The sequence below is a fragment of the Scyliorhinus torazame genome, chromosome 4 (assembly GCF_047496885.1).
Source record: "Scyliorhinus torazame isolate Kashiwa2021f chromosome 4, sScyTor2.1, whole genome shotgun sequence".
Lineage (NCBI taxonomy): Eukaryota > Metazoa > Chordata > Chondrichthyes > Carcharhiniformes > Scyliorhinidae > Scyliorhinus > Scyliorhinus torazame.
The window spans coordinates 248,087,515-248,109,755 of NC_092710.1; the positions used below are offsets into that span (position 1 = coordinate 248,087,515).

The 22,241-nt window shown below is 51.5% G+C and overlaps 1 protein-coding gene across 1 annotated transcript in view; it reads right to left on the reverse strand.

Moving 5' to 3' along the window:
• Positions 1–402: 402 nt before the first annotated feature.
• faxcb (failed axon connections homolog, metaxin like GST domain containing b) overlaps positions 403–22,241 on the reverse strand; it is a 180,368-nt gene continuing 158,529 nt past the window's right edge. Inside the window, exons 5-6 of the mRNA XM_072499588.1 lie at positions 5,156–5,272; positions 403–1,472 (exon numbers count right to left, since the gene is read on the reverse strand). Coding sequence (XP_072355689.1) covers positions 1,174–1,472; positions 5,156–5,272 — 416 coding nt within the window. The 3' untranslated portion in view covers positions 403–1,173. The remainder of the gene's footprint in view (positions 1,473–5,155; positions 5,273–22,241) is intronic.

Sequence of the window (22,241 nt, forward strand, 5' to 3'; positions counted from 1 at the left end):
AGAATGGGCCATTGTCATAAACCTCCGAGGACCATGGTGAAACCATTGTCGATCTCCCTGTGGGACCCGTGGAGCTTCCCAGGTAGGGGGCAGAGGACACCCAGCTGGAGCTCCTTAAAGACTACACATGAAAGCCGGCCCAAGCAGGGCCAGCAGTTGTTGGTTGTCCCAACAGGGACTGAATTGGGAGAAAGTTACTGCTGTGGGCAGAGTATTCCACATAGTTCAATAATAAATCCTTGTCCTACTACTGCTGGCTTCCTCAAGTTGCTAAAGCCATTTACAGCAGAGCTAACAGTAGTCAGGAAATATTAATTGTTCCCAAATTTTTGACTAATTATGTTGAAAAACAACAGTGTTTCCAAGGACTGCACCATAGAAATAATACAAAACAAGGAGGAGCAAACAGACTAAGCGTGTATGTTACAGAGCACATTGTTAAAAGTTTCTGTCCACTTCACACAATGGCAGATTCTATGAATGCAACACAGTTTAATATATAAAATCCCAGAAAACTCCTAATCTTATTCAATGCATATATAATTGAACCTAGTAGATAAGTGTGCAGTACATTTAAGTACGCCACTGCTCTCCCATGCACACTTTAAAAAAGTATCTAATTGAATTGGCATTTATACACCATGTTCAAATGAAAGTGATCCACTTTCGACTTTAACTACAACATAAATCTTTGTGTGTTACAGTACATGACAGAATCATCCAAGTGCCTTGCAATGAAGGCCTTATTTATACTATGACAGATCTTGATTTCCATACATATTATAGCATGTTTAGATGTGTGTGGTTTTGAATTATTTAAAATTAATGATGGGAAGTAGCATGTTCTTGCGACATAGTTATAAAGAATTACAATGTTGAAACCAGATGCTGTGACATTAGGCACACATGGTTACATATTGTACAGCGACTATTATGGCTGAATGTGTTTTTCTATTAGCTACACTTAAGTAGATGCCTCAGTTAATTACTATACATTTGACAGAAGTTACTTTCTTGGAGTTTTTCTGTGATGGCAACTGGTGATATTATCACATTGGTCCGAATAACAATACCTGAACTGAGTGATTCCTAGTGATCTCCAGACTAATTGTGTAAGGTGCAAAATATACAATAATGTATTTTACTTTAACTCAAATGTGTTTTCAGCATTGTTCATTTGCCCTGCTCATTATCTGTGTACTCTTCCATGTCCACATCTGAATCGAAGAGTGAATGGCCGGTGTAATCAGTGTCTGGAGTCTGGGAATAGGAAACACTGTTCTCAGTTACTTCTTCATCAAAAGTCTCTGTGCGAGAGTACAAGCTGAAGTCTTGTAGTGGTGTGGGAGTCAAACTATCTTCACTGGACTCATCTTCATTGTCGTATGAAGCATCATCACTCTCTTCAATCCATTCAGGCCAGAACCTCCTCTTAATCCTTTCACAGTACATGGCAAGATTAATCAGCTCATCTGGAAAAAAAATGCAGAAAGGATGTGCACACAATTATGTCACATCTCTGAGCATTCTGGCCTTCAGAATAACATCTCAAAAGATATTCAGTATTAGGTTCTCTTGAATAATTTGATCTCCAAGTATGGAAAGAGTACACTTTGACTTGGGTTAAATCAATGGTTATATTTGCCTGAAGTCAATTTATTTGAATCTTATCACCCAGATAGATTATGTCAATGTATACAGTGAATATCCCTGTTAGCTCCAAACATTTCTCCAGATTAGAAATAATGATTGTTATCAGAAATTCGCAAAATAATGAGCCCACATGTAAGAAATCTCTCATATTAATATATGCTAAAAATCATATATAGTCATTTGTTCTCAGAATTTGATGATCAAGTGAAAGCCACAAACAACCATTTTGTGTCAACAAATCTGGAAAATGACACCTTTATAAGATCGCCTTCATTCTTGAGAATGCATTTCACCTACTTTGGGAGTAACCTTGGGAGAGTCCATTTTAGACTCTATCTCATTTGCAAGGAATGAAAACTGGGCAGGTTTTACAATGGGTACAATCCATTCCGTAAGATTAAAAATTAACCCCTCTATATGAGTATACCATATCCTGGTTTGTCCTTGAAAAACCATGGGGCAGTTAAATGGTGTCAATGGAATACCAGCAATATCTCAATGGATCCTGAGCACATAGCAAGGAAGCTGACCTACATACGAACATATGGCAACATACTGCTCCATTTTATGGAGGAAAGTGCCCTGGGACTCCAACTTTCTGCTCAAGCCTCTCCATTGCTGCTTTTATCGGGTCAACGCCCTTTACCAAGCCTTCAGAAGTTTCCATCCTCTGCTTCTGAAATTGAGTGTTTAAAAAGTCCACTAATTGTGCCGTAGACTATTGGGCTGGGAGCACACACTCCGGACACAACACCATCCCGCCTTCAACCGCGCTCTCCAGAGCCTCGCAGTCTGTCTGCTGCCGCTTTATTTTTCCCCGTTATTCTTCGTTGGATGCATGCTGGACCGCTCATGGGGCGGGATTCTTCACTCCCGCGCCGAAGTGGCCGCGCCATCGTGAACGCCGTCGAGGTTCACGACGGCGCAAAACGGCCCCGATCCCAAACGATTCAGGCCCTGACGATGGGCTAGGATCGGGGCCGTGTCATCTACACGCGCCAGGCCTTGTCGCCCTCATAAAGGCAGTGCCGCATAGATGACGCAGCCAGCGCTGCATAACTGCCGTCATCCGCCCATGCGCAGGTTGCCCGCCTCCAACCCGCACATGCGTGGTTGCCGTCCTCTCTAAGTCCACCCCGCAAGAAGATGGCGGATGGATCTTATGGGGCCGCAGAAGGAAGGAGGTCCTCCTTCAGAGAGGACGGCCCGACGATCGGTGGGCACCGATCGCGGGCCACCCCACATTTGAGGTACCCCCCTTCCCCCCCCCCCCCGCAGGCCACCCCCCCAGCGTTCACGCACTGTTCACGATGGCAGCGACCAGGGGCGTCATTCTCCGACCCCCCAGCGGGTCGGAGAATGGCCGTTGGCCGCCGTGAATCCCGCCCCCGCCGAAGTCTCCAGTACCGGAGATTGGGCGGGGTCGGGAATCGGGCCGCGCCAGTTGGCGGGACCCCCCGCTCAATTCTCCGGCCCGGATGGGCCGAAGTCCCGCCCAGAAATTGCCTGTCCCGCCGGCGTAATTCAAAGCTGGTATTTACCGGCAGGACCAGGCGGCGTGGGCGGGCTCCGGGGTCCTGGGGGGGGCGCGGGGCGATCTGACCCCGGGGGGTGCCCCCACGGTGGCCTGGCCCACGATCGGGGCCCACCGATCCGCAGGCGGGCCTGTGCCATGGGGGCACTCTTTCTCTTCCGCCTCCGCCACGGTCTCCACCATGGCGGAGGAGGAAGTGACTCTCCCCACTGCGCATGCGCGGGAAACTGTCGGCGGCCGCTGACGCTCCCGCGCATGCGCTGCATTTCCGCGCCAGCTGGCGGGGCAACAAACGCCATTTCCGCCAGCTGGCGGGGCAACAAACGCCATTTCCGCCAGCTGGCGGGGCGGAAATCCCTCCGGCGCCGTCCTAGCCCCTCAATGTTGGGGCTCGGCCCCCAAAGATGCGGAGCATTCCGCACCTTTTGGCCGGCGCGATGCCTGTCTGATTGGCGCCGTTATTGGCGCCAGTCGGCGGACATCGCGCCGTTGGGGGAGAATTTCGCCCCAGGTGTGGACAGCGCCGGGGGGAACCCGCCGTTTTGGCCTGGCCGCTCGGCCCATCCGGGCCTGAGAATAGCGGGGGTGCCGGAGAATCGCCATTTTGGGTGTCTCCAGCGATTCTCCGGCCTGCGGCCCGCGGAACTCGACCGGGCTTTTCCCGCCGCTTGGGAGAATTGCGGGAGGGCGTCGGACCGGCGTCCCGGGAAATTTTGGCGGCCCAGGCGATTCTCCCAACCGGCGCAGGAGTGGAGAATCTCGCCCATGCAGTTTGCCGACACCTTCGCTGATTGGAATCCGGATTTCGGGATTGTATTCGAAAGCCCGAACATGATTCTTAGGTAAAAACAAAATTTCCCCTCGCAGGAGCCACCAAGTCCACGGGTGACTAGCCACCACCGGATGTTCCCTAGGACACCTTTTTCTAAAGTATTTTCTTTTTATCTCTGTTTCGTAAAATAAATAAGAGGGAAAAAAAATCCTCAGATTGCGGACAGTATTTTCATTCATCACAGTTATAGCCTTTCTGTGTGGGTCTCTCCTGCTGCATCCTGTTGCAGGGTTTAAAGAACTATCTCAAAAATGCACAAAACGCTAATCATATGCTTTAAAAATTAAATAATTTATAAAACCCAGCAAATAAAAATATCTGCACACCTTATGCTGTAATGTGGTTCCTATTTGTTTGACACTGTTTGAATCAACTTTAGTTATTTGTTATATAGTATGTGCAATTTCATCACAATCAGTCAGTTTGTAAGAGGGGACCCATAATTCTGAACACTCCTCGAAGCTCTGGAGCAACTACAAAGCTGTTTCGTCCATAGATAGCAGCCATAGCCATATTGAGAGTTTCACAATACTGGCTGCTGTGACTTAACATTGCCACTGGAGGTCGCTTTTTTTTTTCAAAATACCAAAGGTTTAATTTTAAACATTAATAGTCCTGGCCCAGAATTTCTCTGAAGCTTAGGCTGAAGCAATGGCCCAAGTCAATGTAAAAGTTTGACGCAAGTGATTTATGTCCATTTTTACGCTATATCAGAATTTCCTTGATCTCTTGTACAACTCCATAGAATCGCCACAGAAATCTTCTACAGCTGAATTTCACAGTTCTGTTTCCTATGCGAATGCAAATTTCCTGAATTTACACCGGTGTTGAGCAGGCTTTAAATTTACACCAATTAAGTTAGGCCCAAAATCATATTTCAGCTGCTCCTGGTGATTTTTTGGGGGAATTTCTGTTTCCGCCTCACTGAGACCCACCATGTTCTTCTGTGCCTTTCGATGTATCTCTATGTTGCCTGAATGATTTAATTCAAAATTTTAAAATTATACTAATTAATTTTCTTAAACCACCTGTGCCCAATGTGCATAAACAGTGATTTGCAGGCTTCAATCTTTTAATGTCACACATAAAGAGTGAGTTAAAGCAGGAAATTGAGTGTTAATTTGATAATTTCTTACCTCTGATCAGCCTTTCTGGCCTGCTTCCTGGCAGCGTCCACATAGCCTGAGCCAATTGCCCAAATACAGCAGCATCCACTGTTGAAGGCCTTGGGCCCATGATGTACTTCTTATCACCTAAAACAACCAGATCAATAGAAATACATTTGTTTTCTTCCCCATTTCTTCTTCATTAATACCCCCTATCACCCCAACCATGCCTTGCCCCCAAACGCCAAGCCTTAAACGACTCTTTTGTTAGGAGGAATGAAAGGGACATCTTCACACCCTATTGCCAACAATGTTCTTTAGCCAGGGATTGCAAAGTGTGGAAAACCTGTGCAGATGGACAGAGTAGGCAGGAGTAAACTGTTTCTATTCATGAAAGGATCGAGAACGAGATAGCACAGGTTTTAAAATAAATGGCAAAAGAATCAAAAGCGTTATGAGGAAAAATCCGTTCACACAGCGAATGGTTCAGGTTGGGAATGTGCTTGTCGTGGTGGCAGGTTTAATCGAGGCCTCAATCAAAGAGTGAATAAGGTGATCCTTTGAAAAACAATCTGCAGGGTTTAGAATGTGCGAGAATGGCACCACGTAAAATGCTCATTCGGAGAGCCAGTTCAGACGCGATGGGCACGATTCTCCAGCCGCGTGGCTACACATTTGCCTGTTTAATAAGGCTTAAATTATCAAATGGTGCTGTACATAAGCTTAGTGATGAGAAGTCTTAATTTGCATCTATTATTGGGATGATTTGTGAATTTTGGGGTATGATGTTAAGAAAATCTAAAACGTGGACTTCCAGTTGCGGCTATGCCTAGGTAGGTCGCACGTTCGGCAGCTCCCGCCGGGAACGGACTTTTGGGCTCTCCAGAGGGGCCCCAATGGCAATTGTTCGACGGCTTCCAGTGTGGGAAGGTGACAGCAGGGTCCCCCCGACATTATGTGGATTGGACCAGGAATGGAGCGATGAAAAAAGTGATCTTGGGGCAGCGAAAAGTGCGAGGGAGGAAAAGCAAGATGGCGACGGGTGGACACCAAGCAGCATGGGTGCAGGAGCAGCAGGAGTTTCTTAAACGCTGCTTTGAGGAGCTGAAGATAGAAATGCTGGCGCCAATGAAGGCGGTGATTGAGAAGCTTGTGGAGACTCAGAAGGCCCAAGGGGCGGCGATCCGGGAGGTGCGGCAAAAAGCCTCGGAGAACGAGGATGAGATCTTGGGCCTGGCGGTGAAGGTGGAGGCGCACGAGGCGCTGCACAAGAGGTGGGCGGACAAATTCGAGGAATTGGAGAATAGGTCGAGGAGGAAGAATCTTCGAATTCTGGGTCTCTCTGAAGGAGTGGAGGGGCCCGATGCTGGGGCATATATCAGCACGGTGCTCAATTCGCTGATGGGCGCGGGAGCTTTCCCGAGGCCCCTGGAGCTGGATGGGGCTCATTGGGTCTTGGCAAGGAGCCCCAAGGCCAACGAGCCGCCAAGGGCTGTAGTGGTGCGGTTCCACGACTTTATGGACAGAGAGTGTATCCTGAGATGGGCCAAAAAAGAGCGGAGCAGCAGGTGGGAGAACACGGAGATCCGAATTTACCAGGACTGGAGTGCGGAGGTGGCTAAGAAGAGAGCAGGTTTCAATCGGGCTAAGGCGGTGCTCCATCGCAAGGGGGTGAAGTTCGGTATGCTGCAGCCAGCGCGATTGTGGGTCACGTTCCAAGATCGGCACCATTATTTTGAAACGCCCGATGAGGCTTGGAACTTTATACAGACTGAAAAGTTGGACTCAAATTGAGGGTTTGTGGTGGGGGGATGTTTACTGTGTTCACTGTGTTTATTACGTTTGGGGAATGTTCTTTTGGTTTGAGTGCTGGGTGGGGATGGGTGAATGGATTTGATGTGGGGGCTGTGGGAGAGTGTGGCCGTCGGTGTTGGAGGGGCAGGCCCCCACGGAGGAAGGGGGGAGCGGAGGCCCGGGGATGGGGAGTTGGTGTAAGGCCGCAAAAAGGAGCTGCGCCAGAGGGGGAGGGGCCGGCTCAGGAAAGTGTGGGCTTTTTCCCGCGTTAGGGAAGGACGGGGGGTGGGGCCGGTGGGGGGATGGGCGGTGCTGGAGAGGAGCGCACACTGACTGCCAAGGGGAGGGGGGATTCTCACACTGGGAGGTCGATGGAATGGCGGGAGAGGCAGGAGTCAGCTGACTTACGGGAATGTTATGGGGGGAGCAAAATGGCTAGATGTGGATCTAGCGGATGGAGGGGGAGGGGGGGTGGGTTGCTGCTGCATTGGCCAAAGGGGAGCTGGAAGTAGGAGAGGTGGTCGGGGCAGGGGTCCGCCGCCTGGGGGACTGGAGGGTGCGGGAGGCACGGGCACGTGGCTGGCCTCGAACAGGAGATGGCTAGTCGGCAGGGGGGTGGGGACGAGTAGCCCCCCAATCCGGCTGATAACTTGGAATGTGAGGGGCCTGAACGGGTCGGTCAAGAGGGCCCGGGTGTTCGCGCACTTAAAGGGAATGAAGGCAGACATGGTTATGCTCCAGGAGACCCATTTGAAGGTGGCAGATCAGGTTAGGCTGAGAAAGGGTTGGGTAGGGCAGGTCTTCCATTCAAGGCTGGATGCGAAGAACAGAGGGGTTGCAATACTGGTGGGGAAGTGGGTGTCGTTTGAGGCAATGAATATTATAGTGGATAATGGAGGTCGATATGTGATGGTGAGCGGTAGGCTGCAGGGTGTGTGGGTGGTACTGGTGAACGTATATGCCCCGAATTGGGATGATGCCGGATTTATGAAACGCATGCTGGGTCGGGTTCCGGATCTGGAGGTAGGAAGCTTGATAATGGGGGGGGGAACTTCAACACGGTGCTGGACCCAGCACTGGACCCCTCTAGTCTAGGACGGGTAAGAGGCCGGCTGCGACCAAGGTGCTCAGGGGGTTTATGGACCAGATGGGGGAGTGGACCCATGGAGGTTTTTTCAGGCCGCTGGCCAGGGAATTTTCCTTCTTTTCCCACGTCCATAGAGCCTACTCCCGGACAGATTTTTTCATTTTGAGTAGGGCACTAATCCCAAAAGTGGAGGGAACGGAATATTCGGCCATAGCCATCTTGGACCACGCCCCGCATTGGGTGGAGCTGGAGTTGGGGGAGGAGAGGGACCAGCGTCCACTGTGGCACCTTGATGTGGGACTGTTGGCGGATGAGGAGGTGTGCGGGCGGGTGCGGGGGTGCATTGAAAGATATTTGGAGGCCAACGACAACGGGGAGGTGCAGGTGGGGGTAGTCTGGGAGGCGCTGAAGGCGGTGGTCAGGGGAGAGCTAATCTCCATTAGGGCACACAGGGAGAAGAGAGAGGGGAGGGAGAGGGAAAGGTTGGTGGGGGAGATTTTAAGGGTGGACAGGAGGTATGAAGAGGCCCCCGAGGAGGGGCTACTCAGGGAGCGACGGAACCTCCAGACGGAGTTCGACCTGTTGACCACAGGGAAAGCAGAGGCACAGTGGAGGAAAGCGCAGGGGGCGACGCATGAGTATGGGGAGAAGGCGAGTCGGATGCTGACACACCAGCTTCGTAAGAGGAAGGCAGTGAGGGAGTTTGGTGGAGTTAAGGATAGAGGGGGAATACAGTGCGGAGTGTGGTGAGAATAAACGAGGTATTTAGGGACTTCTATGGTGATCTGTACAGGTCTGAGCGGGAGAGGACGGGATGCGACGATTCTTAGATCAGCTGAGGTTCCCGAGGGTGGAGGAGGAGGAGGTGGCTGGTTTGGGGGCGCCGATTGGGCTGCAGGAGCTGGTTAAAGGATTGGGGAGCATGCAGGCGGGGAAGGCCCCAGGGCCGGATTGGTTCCCGGTTGAATTCTACAGGAAATACGTGGACCTGCTGGGCCCGTTGCTAGTGAGGACTTTCAATAAGGCGAGGGAGGGGGGACCTTGCCCCCGACAATGTCTAGGGCGCTGATTTCTTTGATCCTGAAGCGGGACAAGGATCCACTGAAATGTGGGTCGTTTAGACCGATCTCGCTCCTCAATGTTGATGCTAAGTTGCTGGCGAAGACGCTGGCTACGAGAATTGAGGACTGTGTCCCGGGGGTGATCCATGAGGACCAGACGGGATTTGTGAAGGATAGGCAATTAAATACAAATGTGCGGAGGCTCCTCAATGTGATTATGATGCCCCCGGTGGAGGGGGAAGCGGAGGTAGTGGCAGCTATGGACGCGGAGAAGGCCTTTGACCGGGTGAAGTGTTGCGGAGGTTTGGGTTCGGGGAGGGGTTCATCAGCTGGGTCAGGCTGCTATATAGAGCCCCGGTGGCGTGTGTGGCTACGAATCGCCGGAGGTCGGAGTACTTTCGGCTGTACCGGGGGACAAGGCAGGGGTGCCCCCTGTCCCCCTTGTTGTTTGCACTGGCAATTGAGCCTCTGGCCATGGCACTAAGGGAGTCCAGGAAATGGAGGGGACTGGTCCGGGGTGCAGAGGAACACCGGGTGTCGTTGTATGCTGACGACCTGTTGCTGTATGTGGCAGATCCAGTGGAGGGGTTGGCGGAGGTCATGCGGATCCTAAGGGAGTTTGGGGACTTTTTGGGGTATAAACTCAACGTGGGGAAGAGCGAGTTCTTTGTGGTGCATTCAGGGGACCAGGGAAGGGGGATAGACGGGCTACCGCTGAGGAGGACGGAAAGGAGCTTTCGGTACCTAGGGATCCAAGTAGCTAGAAGTTGGTGTCCCCTGCACAAGCTCAATTTGATGCGGTTGGTGGAGCAGATGGAGGAGGATTTTAAAAGATGGGATATGCTGCCACTCTCACTAGCGGGTAGGGTGCAGTCGGTCAAAATGACGGTCCTCCCGAGGTTTCTCTTTGTGTTCCAGTGCCTTCCCATTATGATCCCCAAGGCCTTTTTCAAACGGGTAAGTAGGAGCATCATGGGTTTTGTGTGGGCGAATAAGACCCTGAGGGTGAAGAGAGTGTTTCTGGAGTGTAGCAGGGACAGGGGGGGCTGGCGCTGCTGAATTTGTGCTGCTATTATTGGGCAGCCAATGTGGCGATGATCCGTAAGTGGGTAATGGAGGGAGAGGGGGCGGTGTGGAAGAGGTTAGAGATGGCGTCCTGTGTGGGCACGAGCCTGAGGGCACTGGCGACGGCACCGCTACCGCTCTCGCCGACAAGGTACACCACGAGTCCGGTGGTAGCGGCGACGTTGAAGATCTGGGGCAGTGGAGGCGACACAGGGGCGAGATGGGAGCCTCGGTTTGGTCATCGATTCGGGAGAATCATCAGTTCGTCCCGGGAAGGATGGATGGGGAGTTTCGGAGCTGGCATCGGGCAGGGATTAGAAGAATGGGGGACCTGTTCATCGATGGGACGTTTGCGAGCCTAGGGGCGCTGGAGGAGAAGTTTGGGTTACCCCCGGGAAACGCTTTCAGGTACATGCAAGTGAGGGCGTTTGTGAGGCGGCAGGTGAGGGAATTCCTGCACAGGGGATTCAGGACAGGGTGATTTCAGGTGTATGGGTTGGAGAAGGCAAAGTTTTGGCGATTTACCAGGAGCTGAAGGAAGAGGAGGAGGCCTCGGTGGAGGAGTTAAAGGGCAAGTAGGAGGAGGAGCTTGGGGAGGAGATAGATGAGGGTCTGTGGGCTGATGCCCTGAGTAGGGTTAATTCTTCCTCCTCTTGCGCCAGGCTCAGCCTAATACAGTTCAAAGTTACTCACAGAACGCATATGACAGGGGCGAGGTTGAGTAGGTTCTTTGGGGTGGAGGACAGGTGTGGGAGGTGCTCGGGAAGCACGGCAAATCATGTCCATATATTCTGGTCGTGCCCGGCGCTGGATGGGTTTTGGAGGAGTTTTGCGAGGACTATGTCCAAGGTGGTGAAAGCCCGGGTCAAGCCGAGCTGGGGGTTGGCATTATTTGGGGTAACGGACGAGCCGGGAGTGCCAGAGGCGAAAGAGGCCGGTATTCTGGCCTTTGCGTCCCTGGTAGCCCGGCGGAGGATTTTGCTATTATGGAAAGATGCGAAGCCCCCTCGTGTGGAAGCTTGGATCAATGACATGGCAGGGTTCATCAAGCTGGAGAGGATAAAGTTTGCCTTGCGAGGGTCTGTACAGGGGTTCCTCAGGCGGTGGCAACCGTTCCTAGACTATCTCGCGGAGCGTTAGGAGGAGGTCAGCAGCAGCAGCAGCCCAGGGGTGGGGGGGGGGGGGGGGGGGAGGGAGGGAGGGGGGGGTTCTTTTGGGGGGGCATTTGGGTGGGTGGGGGGGGCTTCCCTATTGGTGCTTTTAAATGTCATGGGGGGTTATTGTATATGGGGGAAATCCAATGTATAATCTTTGCATAATTTTTGATTGATGTGTTCTTGTTTCTTTCTTTTTGTTGAAAAATTTGAATAAATATATATATTTTTTAAAAGAAAGTCTAAAACTTGGCATCCCTTTTAAGTACCAAATGCTTTGATGCAGCTTTAAGAAAGAACATGGGGATCCTTTATGAGTGAACTGTAGTTATAGCCAAGACACAGTTGGACCTTTGGGCTCCAGCAAGTCTGATCAACAGTAAAGAGAAGCCAAAGCTACTATGCTGATTGGCCAGGAAGGTAGCCTGAGAATTAAAATGTTCCTGGTCCTGTGCTCAAAGATACAAGATATGGGGTGCAATTCAACTCAATGGGAACAAAGTCCCATAGCGAGCCATGGCTATGCAACACTACTCATGTTAAATAAGAAGCCTCAGTGAGGAAAGTATGGCCAAGGCCACACAGAGCCCCATTTTCACCCCAGCCCAATTGCCAGCACACAAAAATGCAAGCTTGTCACCATGGCAGTGCCCCTGCCAGTTGGGAGTGCGCCCAGGTACCACCCTGACCAAAGGGCATGCACCTGGGGTCCTCCGATCCCCTGGGAGACCCCAAGAGTGCCGTTCCCTCTGGTCCCCGTTTGTGAGGACCAGTGCTGGACGACACTCGCCGAGGTCTCTGAGGCAAAGGAAGATTGATTCCACGCCTCAGGTACCTCGAGAAACTGCATATTACAGTGAGACTAGCTGACTCGCTCTAATATGCCGATGTGCCAAAAAGTGATCCTAACCACAATGGGCGGGATTTACATCGCAACGTCTCGTGAGATCACGTTAGATCTCGTGAGCGTTGTGAGCACGGTAGCATAGTGGTTAGCACAGTTGCTTCACAGCTCCAGGGTCCCAGGTTTGATTCCCGGCTTGGATCACTATCTGTGCGGAGTCTGCACGTTCTCCCTGTGTCTGTGTGGGTTTCCTCCGGGTGCTACCGTTTCCTCCCACAGTGCAAAGATGTGCAGGTTAGGTGGATTGGCCATGCTAAATTGCCCGTAATGTCCAAAAAGGTTAGACTGGGTTACGAGGATAGGGTGGAGGTGTGGGCTTAGATAGGGTGCTCTTTCCAAGGGCCGGTGCAGACTGGATGGGCCGAATGGCCTCCTTCTGCACTGTAAAGCGTATGATTCTATGATCCTGGGAGCGGGGTCTCCAGGCTCTTATTGGCAAAGTGGCGCCGCGGCGAGCTGCTTATCGGACACAGCATGGCTGGTGGATCGCGCCCCATGGTTTTGCAGTTAGAAGAGAAGCCAAGGCTGCAATGCTGATTATATAGAAAACTGGCATTGAGCTTAAAATGTTTTTGAGGATCTTCAGGTAGAGATACAAATTAAGGTTAAATTGTTGTGGGGTCTCTAGAAGCGCTCTTCCCATTGGACAAGAGTTGCCAATATTGGTTCAAAAGTCATTCGTTGTGTTGAATCAGGTGCACATACGTGGGTTAAATGTTGCAAAACTAACTAGGGTATAAAAACAGAGGTGCATCACTGAGATCTTTGCGTTTGTCACAGGACTCTTACAGGACATTTGTCAGGGGAACGAGTTGCTCAGAAGTAAACATTTGTGTAGGACATTGCCAGTCAATGGATATTTGTCATAAGCTGAGGGGTTGCCTTAAAAAAAAAAGTATTAGCCTTAGTTAGTGATTAAATTAACTCTCAAAACATTGAGGATTGCTGTAAGAATCCAATGGGCATGGTCAGACATTCTGCCTAGACCCTCAGCCATGGTCTCCATTAGCTCCGGGTAACTTTGTCCAGGGGCTCATCATCAGGCAGGGACCCAGCTGGGTCCAGGGATCCAGCACACCTCCGACTACTGTCTCACCTGGGGGTTCCTGCCTCCACCTGATGTACATCAGCAGCAGTGTGGTGCTCAGCACATAGTGTCCCAGAAGCCTGACCACTAACATTTCCCACCGAGGTGTGTGTATCTGTGCTGGTGGAGGGTGGGGATGATAGCTATGCCACGTCTATAACAGTTCCATCCTCGGAGCTCTCCTCCGAGGTGTTCTCCTCGGAGTCAGGGGGAGGGCCAGCGTCGCCGCCTGGAGGACCTGCCGGAGAATGGACATGTGGCTGGGGGAGGGATGGATCAGTCAGTAAGGCAATCACTACTCACGTTTGACAGGTCCTCCAGGTGGAGGAGCCTGGTGGTCCCTCACCTCTGCGGTGTCCGCCAGCCTCCGCGTGGGTGACCCACCTAACCTCAACTGTCATAATATCCACTCATGTATACAATGAGATGCAGACAGGCAGCGATTGACACATAGGATGACCAGTAAGCACACAACACAGCGCAGCCAATCACCAGACAGGACACTACCACTATAAAGCCAGAGGGCACTATGTTTCCCGCTCTCTCTGGACCCAGCTACTGAGACAGTCAGAGTCCACGAGCTAGAAAGCACAAACACCATGCGGTAGCTAGTAGGTCTGGTCAGGCTACTACAAGGTCACTAGTCAGATCAGTATAGTGTCGACCCACAGCTGAATATGTACAGCAGTTCATCTAGTTGAATAAAACAATGTTGGATCTTCTCTGTGTTAGACGTCTGTTTCTAACTTCCCTGCATCGAGTGCAGTCCACATCGAACCAACCTGCCTAACACATCATGAGTGATATTGATCTTGACGGACCTACCTTGAGTGAATCAGAATCGACCAGCAAGCAGCCATCCAGCGAAATGGAAACATCCAGCCTCCTCCGCAACTTCGCATCTCCGGCAACCTTGGCGCCAACTGGAAAATCTTCAAGCAAAAGTTCCTCTTGTACATCGAGGCCTCTGACCTCAAGGCAGCATTGGATGCCAGGAAAATCACGCTATTTCTCTCCACTGGCAAGGTGGATACAGAACTGGCTAGGTCATAGAAGGCAGAGAGTAGCAATGGAAGGATGCTTTTCTAATTGGAGGGCTGTGACCAGTGGTGTTCCGCAGGGATCAGTGCTGGGACCTTTGCTGTTTGTAGTATATATAAATATTTTGGAGGAAAATGTAACTGGTCTGATTAGTAAGTTTGCAGACGACACAAAGGTTGGTGGAATTGCGGATAGCGATGAGGACTGTCAGAGGATACAGCAGGATTTAGATTGTTTGGAGACTTGGGCGGAGAGATGGCAGATGGAGTTTAATTCGGACAAATGTGAGGTAATGCATTTTGGAAGGTCTAATGCAGGTAGGGAATATACAGTGAATGGTAGAATCCTCAACAGTATTGAAAGTCCAGGAGATCTAGGAGTACAGGTCCACAGGTCACTGAAAGGGGCAACACAGGTGGAGAAGGTAGTCAAGAAGGCATACGGCATGCTTGCCATCATTGGCCGGGGCATTGAGTATAAGAATTGGCAAGTCATGTTGCAGCTGTATAGAACCTTAGTTAGGCCACACTTGGAGTATAGTGTTCAATTCTGGTCGCCACACTACCAGAAGGATGTGGAGGCTTTAGAGAGGGTGCAGAAGAGATTTACCAGAATGTTGCCTGGTATGGAGGGCATTAGCTATGAGGAGCGGTTGAATAAACTCGGTTTGTTCTCACTGGAACGAAGGAGGTTGAGGGGCGACCTGATAGAGGCCTACAAAATTATGAGGGGCATAGACAGAGTGGATAGTCAGAGGCTTTTCCCCGGGGTAGAGGGGTCAATTACTAGGGGGCATAGGTTTAAGGTGAGAGGGGCAAGGTTTAGAGTAGATGTACGAGGCAAGTTTTTTACGCAGAGGGTAGTGGGTTCCTGGAACTCGCTACCGGAGGAGGTGGTGGAAGCAGGGACGATAGGGACATTTAAGGGGCATCTTGACAAATACATGAATAGGATGGGGATAGAGGGATACGGACCCAGGAAGTGTAGAAGATTGTAGTTTAGTTGGGCAGCATGGTCGGCATGGGCTTGGAGGGCCGAAGGGCCTGTTCCTGTGCTGTACATTTCTTTGTTCTTTGTTGCGGGGGACCACGCCATCCATATCTACAATTCGCTTACATTCGCCGACAGCGAAGACAACAAAATTCAAAACAGTCCTGCTGAAGTTCGACAGCCACTGCGACATTGAGGTGAATGAGAGCTTTGAACGGTACATCTTCCAGCAGAGGCTTCAGGTTAAGGATGAACCTTTTCAGTCCTTCTTGACCCATCTCTGCATTCTAGCGCAGTCATGTAACTATGACTCGACGGTTGATTCCATGATCCGGGATCAGATCGTTTTCGGGGTCCACTCCGACTCCCTACAGCAGCAGCTCCTTAAAATCAAACAGTTGACCCTCTCTGTCGCTATCGAGATGTGCGTTGTCCATGAGCATGCCAAGAATCGTTACTCCCACGTCAGGGCGGCAGAAGCTGCAAAGCTGGCCTCCCACGAGGCAGAGAGGGTGCAGCCCATTGCACAGATGCAGGGCCTGAGCATCGAGGAGAGTGGCCGTTTCATGCGCTTTTCTCGGATCCCTGCGCATGCGTGCCACGACCGAGTGGACGACGAAACCGAAAACCCGACTGCGCAGGTGCGTACGTCGGCTGACCGCACGGCGCATGCGCGACGGCGCACGGATCGCGCTGACGCCAGCGTCATGACGTGTCCGAATTGTGGCTCCGCCCACTTAAAGCGGCAATGTCGGCAAGAGGACGCTGGTGTCTACAGTGTGGCAAGCTTGGCCACTACGCAGCCCTCTGCAGATCCGCTCCACTGCTCAGCAGCCAGCGATCCCAGCTGCGGCGCAGAAGTATCCGCTCAATACAACAAGGCATGCCAGATTCTGATCCCGACAGCCCAACGGACCCTGATGCTGACTGCCTCAAGTCTCCATATCGGGTGGGCATCATAACCACACATGAGCTGGCCTCCACCATACCTGCGCATGGCCTCTCGATCCTCAGTGTGGATCCCGACAGCGAGTGGTATGCTGTCCTCACAGTTAACAAGGCTTGCATCCGATTTCAACTGAACATCGGCGCGTCTGCGAACCTCATCTCACAATCCAACCTCAACACCATCCGGGCCCGACCAAGCATTTTTCCACCGGCCTGCCAGCTCCTTGACTACAATGGCAATACCATAGCTGCCAGTGGCTCATGTCAACTAGGGGTATCCAACAAGGCGATCAAGGCAATGTTACAATTTGAAATCGTCAGGCCTGACAGGGCGTCCCTGCTCGGTGCTCGCGCCTGCAAGCTCCTGAACCTGGTTCAGCGAGTCCACACCATGCCATCGTCACCAGCGACGGCCTCGCCCGATGGAAATTTGCAAGCCGACATAGATGACATTATCACGCAGTACCACGGTGTATTCGATGGAATGGGCCCGCTCCCATACCGATATAAAATCCTGCTCAAGCCGAACGCCACCCCTGTAATCCATGCACCACGCCGGGTGCCAGCGTCCCTCAAGGATCGTCTGAAAAAGCAACTACAGGACCTCCATGACCAGGGCATCACCTCGAAGGTCACGGAGCCAACAGACTGGGTCAGCTCCATGATCTACGAAAAGAAGCCATCAGGGGAGCTTCGCATTTGCATTGATCCCAAGGATCTAAACCGCAACGTTATGCGGGAGCACTACCCGATCCCGAAGAGTGAAGAGTTAACCAGTGAGATGGCTCATGCCAAATTCTTCACTAAGCTGGACGCCTCCCGGGGTTTTTGCCAAATACAGCTGGACACGTCCAGTCGCAAGTTGTGCACGTTCAACACCCCGTTCGGCCGCTACTGCTACAACCGGATCCCTTTCGGTATCATATCTGCCTCCGAAGTGTTTCATCGCATCATGGAGCAGATGATGGAGGGCATCGAGGGGGTACGAGGATACGTGGACGATGTGATCATCTGGTCCACATCGCCCCAGGAACACATCGCTCGCCTCAAGCAGGTCTTCCAGCGAATTCATAAACATGGTCTCCAGCTCAACAGGGACAAGTGCTCATTTGGTCAAACTGATATAAAGTTTCTTGGCGACCACATCTCGCGGCAGGGTGTGCGGCCAGACGCCGAAAAGGGCTTGGCGATCAACGCCATGAAGACCCCGGAGGACAAGAAGGCGGTCCTCCGCTTCCTCGGGATGGTCAACTTTCTCGGGAAATTCATTCCCAATATGGCATCCCACACCACGGCCCTCCGCCATCTCGTCAAGAAGTCAATGGAATTCCAGTGGCTGCCCACACATGAAGAGGAATGGCGCGAGCTGAAGGCAAAGCTCACCACAGCCCCGGTTCTAGCGTTCTTCGACCCAACCAAGGAAAGCAAGATATCAACTGATGCAAGCCAGGACGGCACTGGGACAGTGCTCCTCCAATGAGATGACTCCTCGTCCTGGGCTCCAGTGGCATATGCCTCCAGGGCCACGCCCACTGAGCAACGGTATGCCCAGATCAAAAGGGAGTGTCTGGGTCTCCTGACAGGAATAGTCAAGTTTCATGACTACGTTTACGGCCTGCTGAAATTCACGGTGGACACGGACCACAGGCCTCTAGTCCACATAATCCAGAAGGATTTAAATGACATGACACCTCGGTTACAGCGAATTCTTCTTCGACTCTGCCGCTAGGACTTCGAACTTGTCTACATGCCAGGCAAAGAGCTGATCATTGCAGATGCCCTATCCCGGTCCATCACCGCACCGTGTGAACAAGGTGACTTCATCTGCCACATAGAAGCGCAAGTGCAATTGTGTGCCACCAACCTCCCAACCTCTGACGAACGGGTGGTCCAAATTCGTGAGGAAACGGCCAAGGATTCTTTACTGCAGCGTGTGATGCAGCACCTTACCCATGGCTGGCAGAAGGGACAATGTCCCCAATTCTTTAATGTTAAAGATGAGCTGACGGTTGTGGAGGGAATCCTTCTGAAACTCGACAGGATCGTTATTCCTCAAAGCATGGAGGCTATGGTGCTTGGTCAACTCCATGAGGGTCACCTTGGAGTCGAGAAATTCTGAAGCAGAGCTTGGGAGGCGGTTTACTGGCCGGGCATTAACCAGGATATTGCCAACACGGTCCTCAACTGCCCTACCTGTCAGAAGTTACAACCGGCTCAACTCAAGGAAACACTGCAACAGCACGAGATCGTGACCTCTCCGTGGTCCAAAGTAGGTGTAGACCTTTTTCACGCCAAGGGGCGTAACTATGTACTCCTGGTCGACTACTTCTCCAGTTACCCAGAAGTGGTGAAACTGTCCGACCTCACGTCGAAGGCGGTCATCAAAGCCTGCAAAGAAACGTTCGCCAGGCACGGGATACGCTCACGGTAATGAGCGACATCAGTCCATGCTTTTACAGCCAAGAATGATCTGATTTTGCACAGTCCTACAACTTCCGTCATGTTACCTCTAGTCCCCACTACCCGCAATCAAACGGGAAGGCCGAGAAAGGGGTCCATATTGTCAAGCGGTTGCTGTGCAAAGCTGCAGACTCAGGCTCCGACTTCAACCTGGCAATGCTGGCATACAGGGCAACCCCACTGTCCACTGGGTTGTCTCCAGCGCAGATGCTCATGAATCGCACTCTGAGGACCACAGTTCCAGCCATCCATGTTCCAGACCTTGACCACCCCATGATACTACAAAACGTGCAGCAGTCCCAGGCCCAACAGAAGGCCACATATGATGCTCATGCCACGGATTTACCTGAGCTGGCTCCAGCCGATCATGTTCGCGTCCAGTTGCCTGAGGGCGGTTGGTCAGCCACAGCTGTTGTTGTCAAACAAGTTGCCCCGTGGTCTTTCATTGTTCGCATGGCTGATGGCTCCCTGCTACGGTGCAACAGACGGGCATTACGAAGAGTTCCACGCCCACCACCTGACCGCAGTGCTCCGCCGGCTATCATGCTTCCTCCGGATGTACCCTGCCACGAGGCCACCGATCTGCAGGCGATCCTGCTGGCCCATGCGACCACCACAATGGCAGCGATCCCACCTCTCCACGTGCAGGCGGCTCCTGATCCACCTCTGCGGCGGTCGACAAGAATTTGTCGCCCGCCACAAAGACTGAATCTGTAGACTTAACTTTTGTAAATTCTGTGACTGACTCCATCGACTGAACTCTTGTAAATATTGCCTAGTTTTCCATGTATCTGCACTATCGACACCTTCCCATGTAAATACGTTTGTTCAATCACCGTTTGTATATAGTCAGGTATATACACCTCAGTATTTATTTAACTAAAAAAAAAGGGGGCGATGTCATAATATCCACTCATGTATATAATGAGATGCAGACAGGCAGTGATTGACACACAGGATGACCAGTAAGCACACAACACAGCACAGCCAATTGCCAGACAGGACACCACCACTATAAAGCCAGAGGGCACTAGGTTTCCCGCTCTCTCGGGACCCAGCTACTGAGACAGTCAGAGTCCACGAGCTAACAAGCACAAACACCATGCAGTAGCTAGTAAGGCTGGTCAGGCTAGTACAAGCTCACTAGTCAGATCAGTATAGTGTTGACCCACAGCTGAATATGTACAGCAGTTCACCTAGTTAAATAAAACAGTGTTGGATCTTCTCCTGTGTTAGACGTCCGTTTCTAACTTCCCTGCATCGAGTGCAGTCCACATCCAACCAACCTGCCTAACACATCATCAACCACACCGGTCACCTCCAGCGCCCGCTCCTCGAGGGAGGTGAGGATTCTGAAGTACGGCATCCCACCGCCAGTCTGGGCCCTATCCCGATGATTATAGGAGTGCTTATCCTGAGGGGACACAGAGAGGGCATCATTCGCCACACGTGTGGTTCACAGTTGTGGGGGAGGGGGAGATGAAGGGAGGGTTGTGGTGGAGGGAGAATTGAAGGGGTGGGGTGGAGGGAGTGCTGAATGGGGAGGGGCATGGAGGTAGGGTTTGGGGTCACCTGGGGGGATGCTCCCTTGGGGGGTTGGGGGTGGGGGACATTGGTGTCTACTCACTGGCTGCCCGGTGTACGTCGTTGACCTTCTTCCTGCACTGCTGGCCAATCCTCCTGGTCACACTGCCTGAGCTGACTACTGCCGCCACCTCATCCCAGGCAGCACGGGCTGCCTGTGGTTCACCTTCCGGGACACTCGGGGGAACAGGACATTCCTCCTGGCCTCCACCACGTCCAGGAGCCTCCCCAGGTCAGCATCCCCGAATCTTGGGGCCGGTCTCCTTGGCGCCACTGTCGCTGGGGTTGGCTGAGCCAGTGCCACCTAAGTGCTGCTCAAACATGTTAGCGGGGGGCTGGTGAGCGCGGTCACCGTGAATCAGCTGGCGAGCTGGCATTCGGGGCGGGACGCCCGTGAGGCCTCATTAAGTGAATCAATTAACGTTGAATAGTGTTGCCGGCCTCGCTGGGCCGAGCACCGGGAAACTCGCGGCAATTCCCACTCGCTACACCACTTGGGAAATTTTCCAGAGATCCCGCCCACTTTGAACATATATATCTCGCCGTGCCTCAACTACTGAAATGTTTAAGTATCAGTCTTTATTGTCCAATAAACCTTGTTAGTTTGCTCACTGTCCTTTTTGCCAAAATTGTTATCCCATGACAAGAATTTCCTTACACTGAGGTTTAGTATAGAGATCTCTGCAGGTTACTGCAAATGCGGCAGACTGGTGAAGGAAGGGACAATCTTCCAAAAGCATGTCGAGGAACACAATGAACAGCTTCTTTTGAGTTTGCAGACCTTGAGTTGGTTGCCTGATCACTAGCCTTCACCAGAGAATGAGACAAGGAAAGCAGGAGTTTAAATAAGCAGTTCTAATGATTCTATGTTTTATTGCAAGGACAGCCTCTTCCCACAACACCAGTAGGGTTTGACCACGTCCGATCAGGGCAGCATGAGCTACACCAACTCCATGGGTTAGAATTGAGAACCAAGTTGAGAGAGCTTGCGGTATGGCAACGGATAATATCCAGGTTAAAGAAATGATCTCTATTGTGGAAGGACCAAGAAAAGTCCCAGTAAAGTTTGGATACATAGAATCATAGAATTTACAGGGCAGAAGGAGGCCATTCGGCCCATCGAGTGTGCACCGGCTCTTGGAAAGAGCACCCTACCCAAGGTCAACACCTCCACCCTATCCCCATAACCCAGTAACCCCACCCAACACCAAGGGCAATTTTGGACACTAAGGGCACATCTTTGGACTGTGGGAGGAAACCGGAGCACCCGGAGGAAACCCACGCACACATGGGGAGGATGTGCAGACTCCGCACAGACAGTGACCCAAGCCGGAATCGAACCTGGGACCCTGGAGCTGGGACCCTGGAGCTGTGTCTTAGCTGCAGGAGAGCAGGACACATCATGAGGTGGAAAATCATGGGATACTTAACAATATGGGGAACCATATATAATAAATAATACATATGTTGGGGACTGCTAAAATAGCTGATAATAGCGGTTTGTTATTGAGAAATATGCGACATGACCAGATGGAGGAAGGGAAACTTAGAAGGGAATTGAATTGAGGAGCTGATATGTAGAACAAAGGTGGCTATATGTTGGATCAGGCAGCTAGCCTAACGAATGTGACAAAAAATTTATGTTTTGAATGAATGTGAGCTAAGTTGCCTCCCTAACAGAGCCGAGAGTCGATCTCCCATGTATGCATACTGGTAAAAAACCTGGCCTGACTTACTTACAGCTAAGTGTTGAGTGTCTTTAATTTGATACTCTGCAACACACAGCAAGGGAGTGTAGAGGGGTTATCAGGGAAGAATGATTGCATAAGGGGAGATTAACTCTGGGACCTCCTCCACAGCCTTCCCAGTCAGTGTACAGTGCTGAAGGTAAAAGCACTATTTAGCCAATGAAATTGTTGATTTAAATGGGAAGTTTGAGAA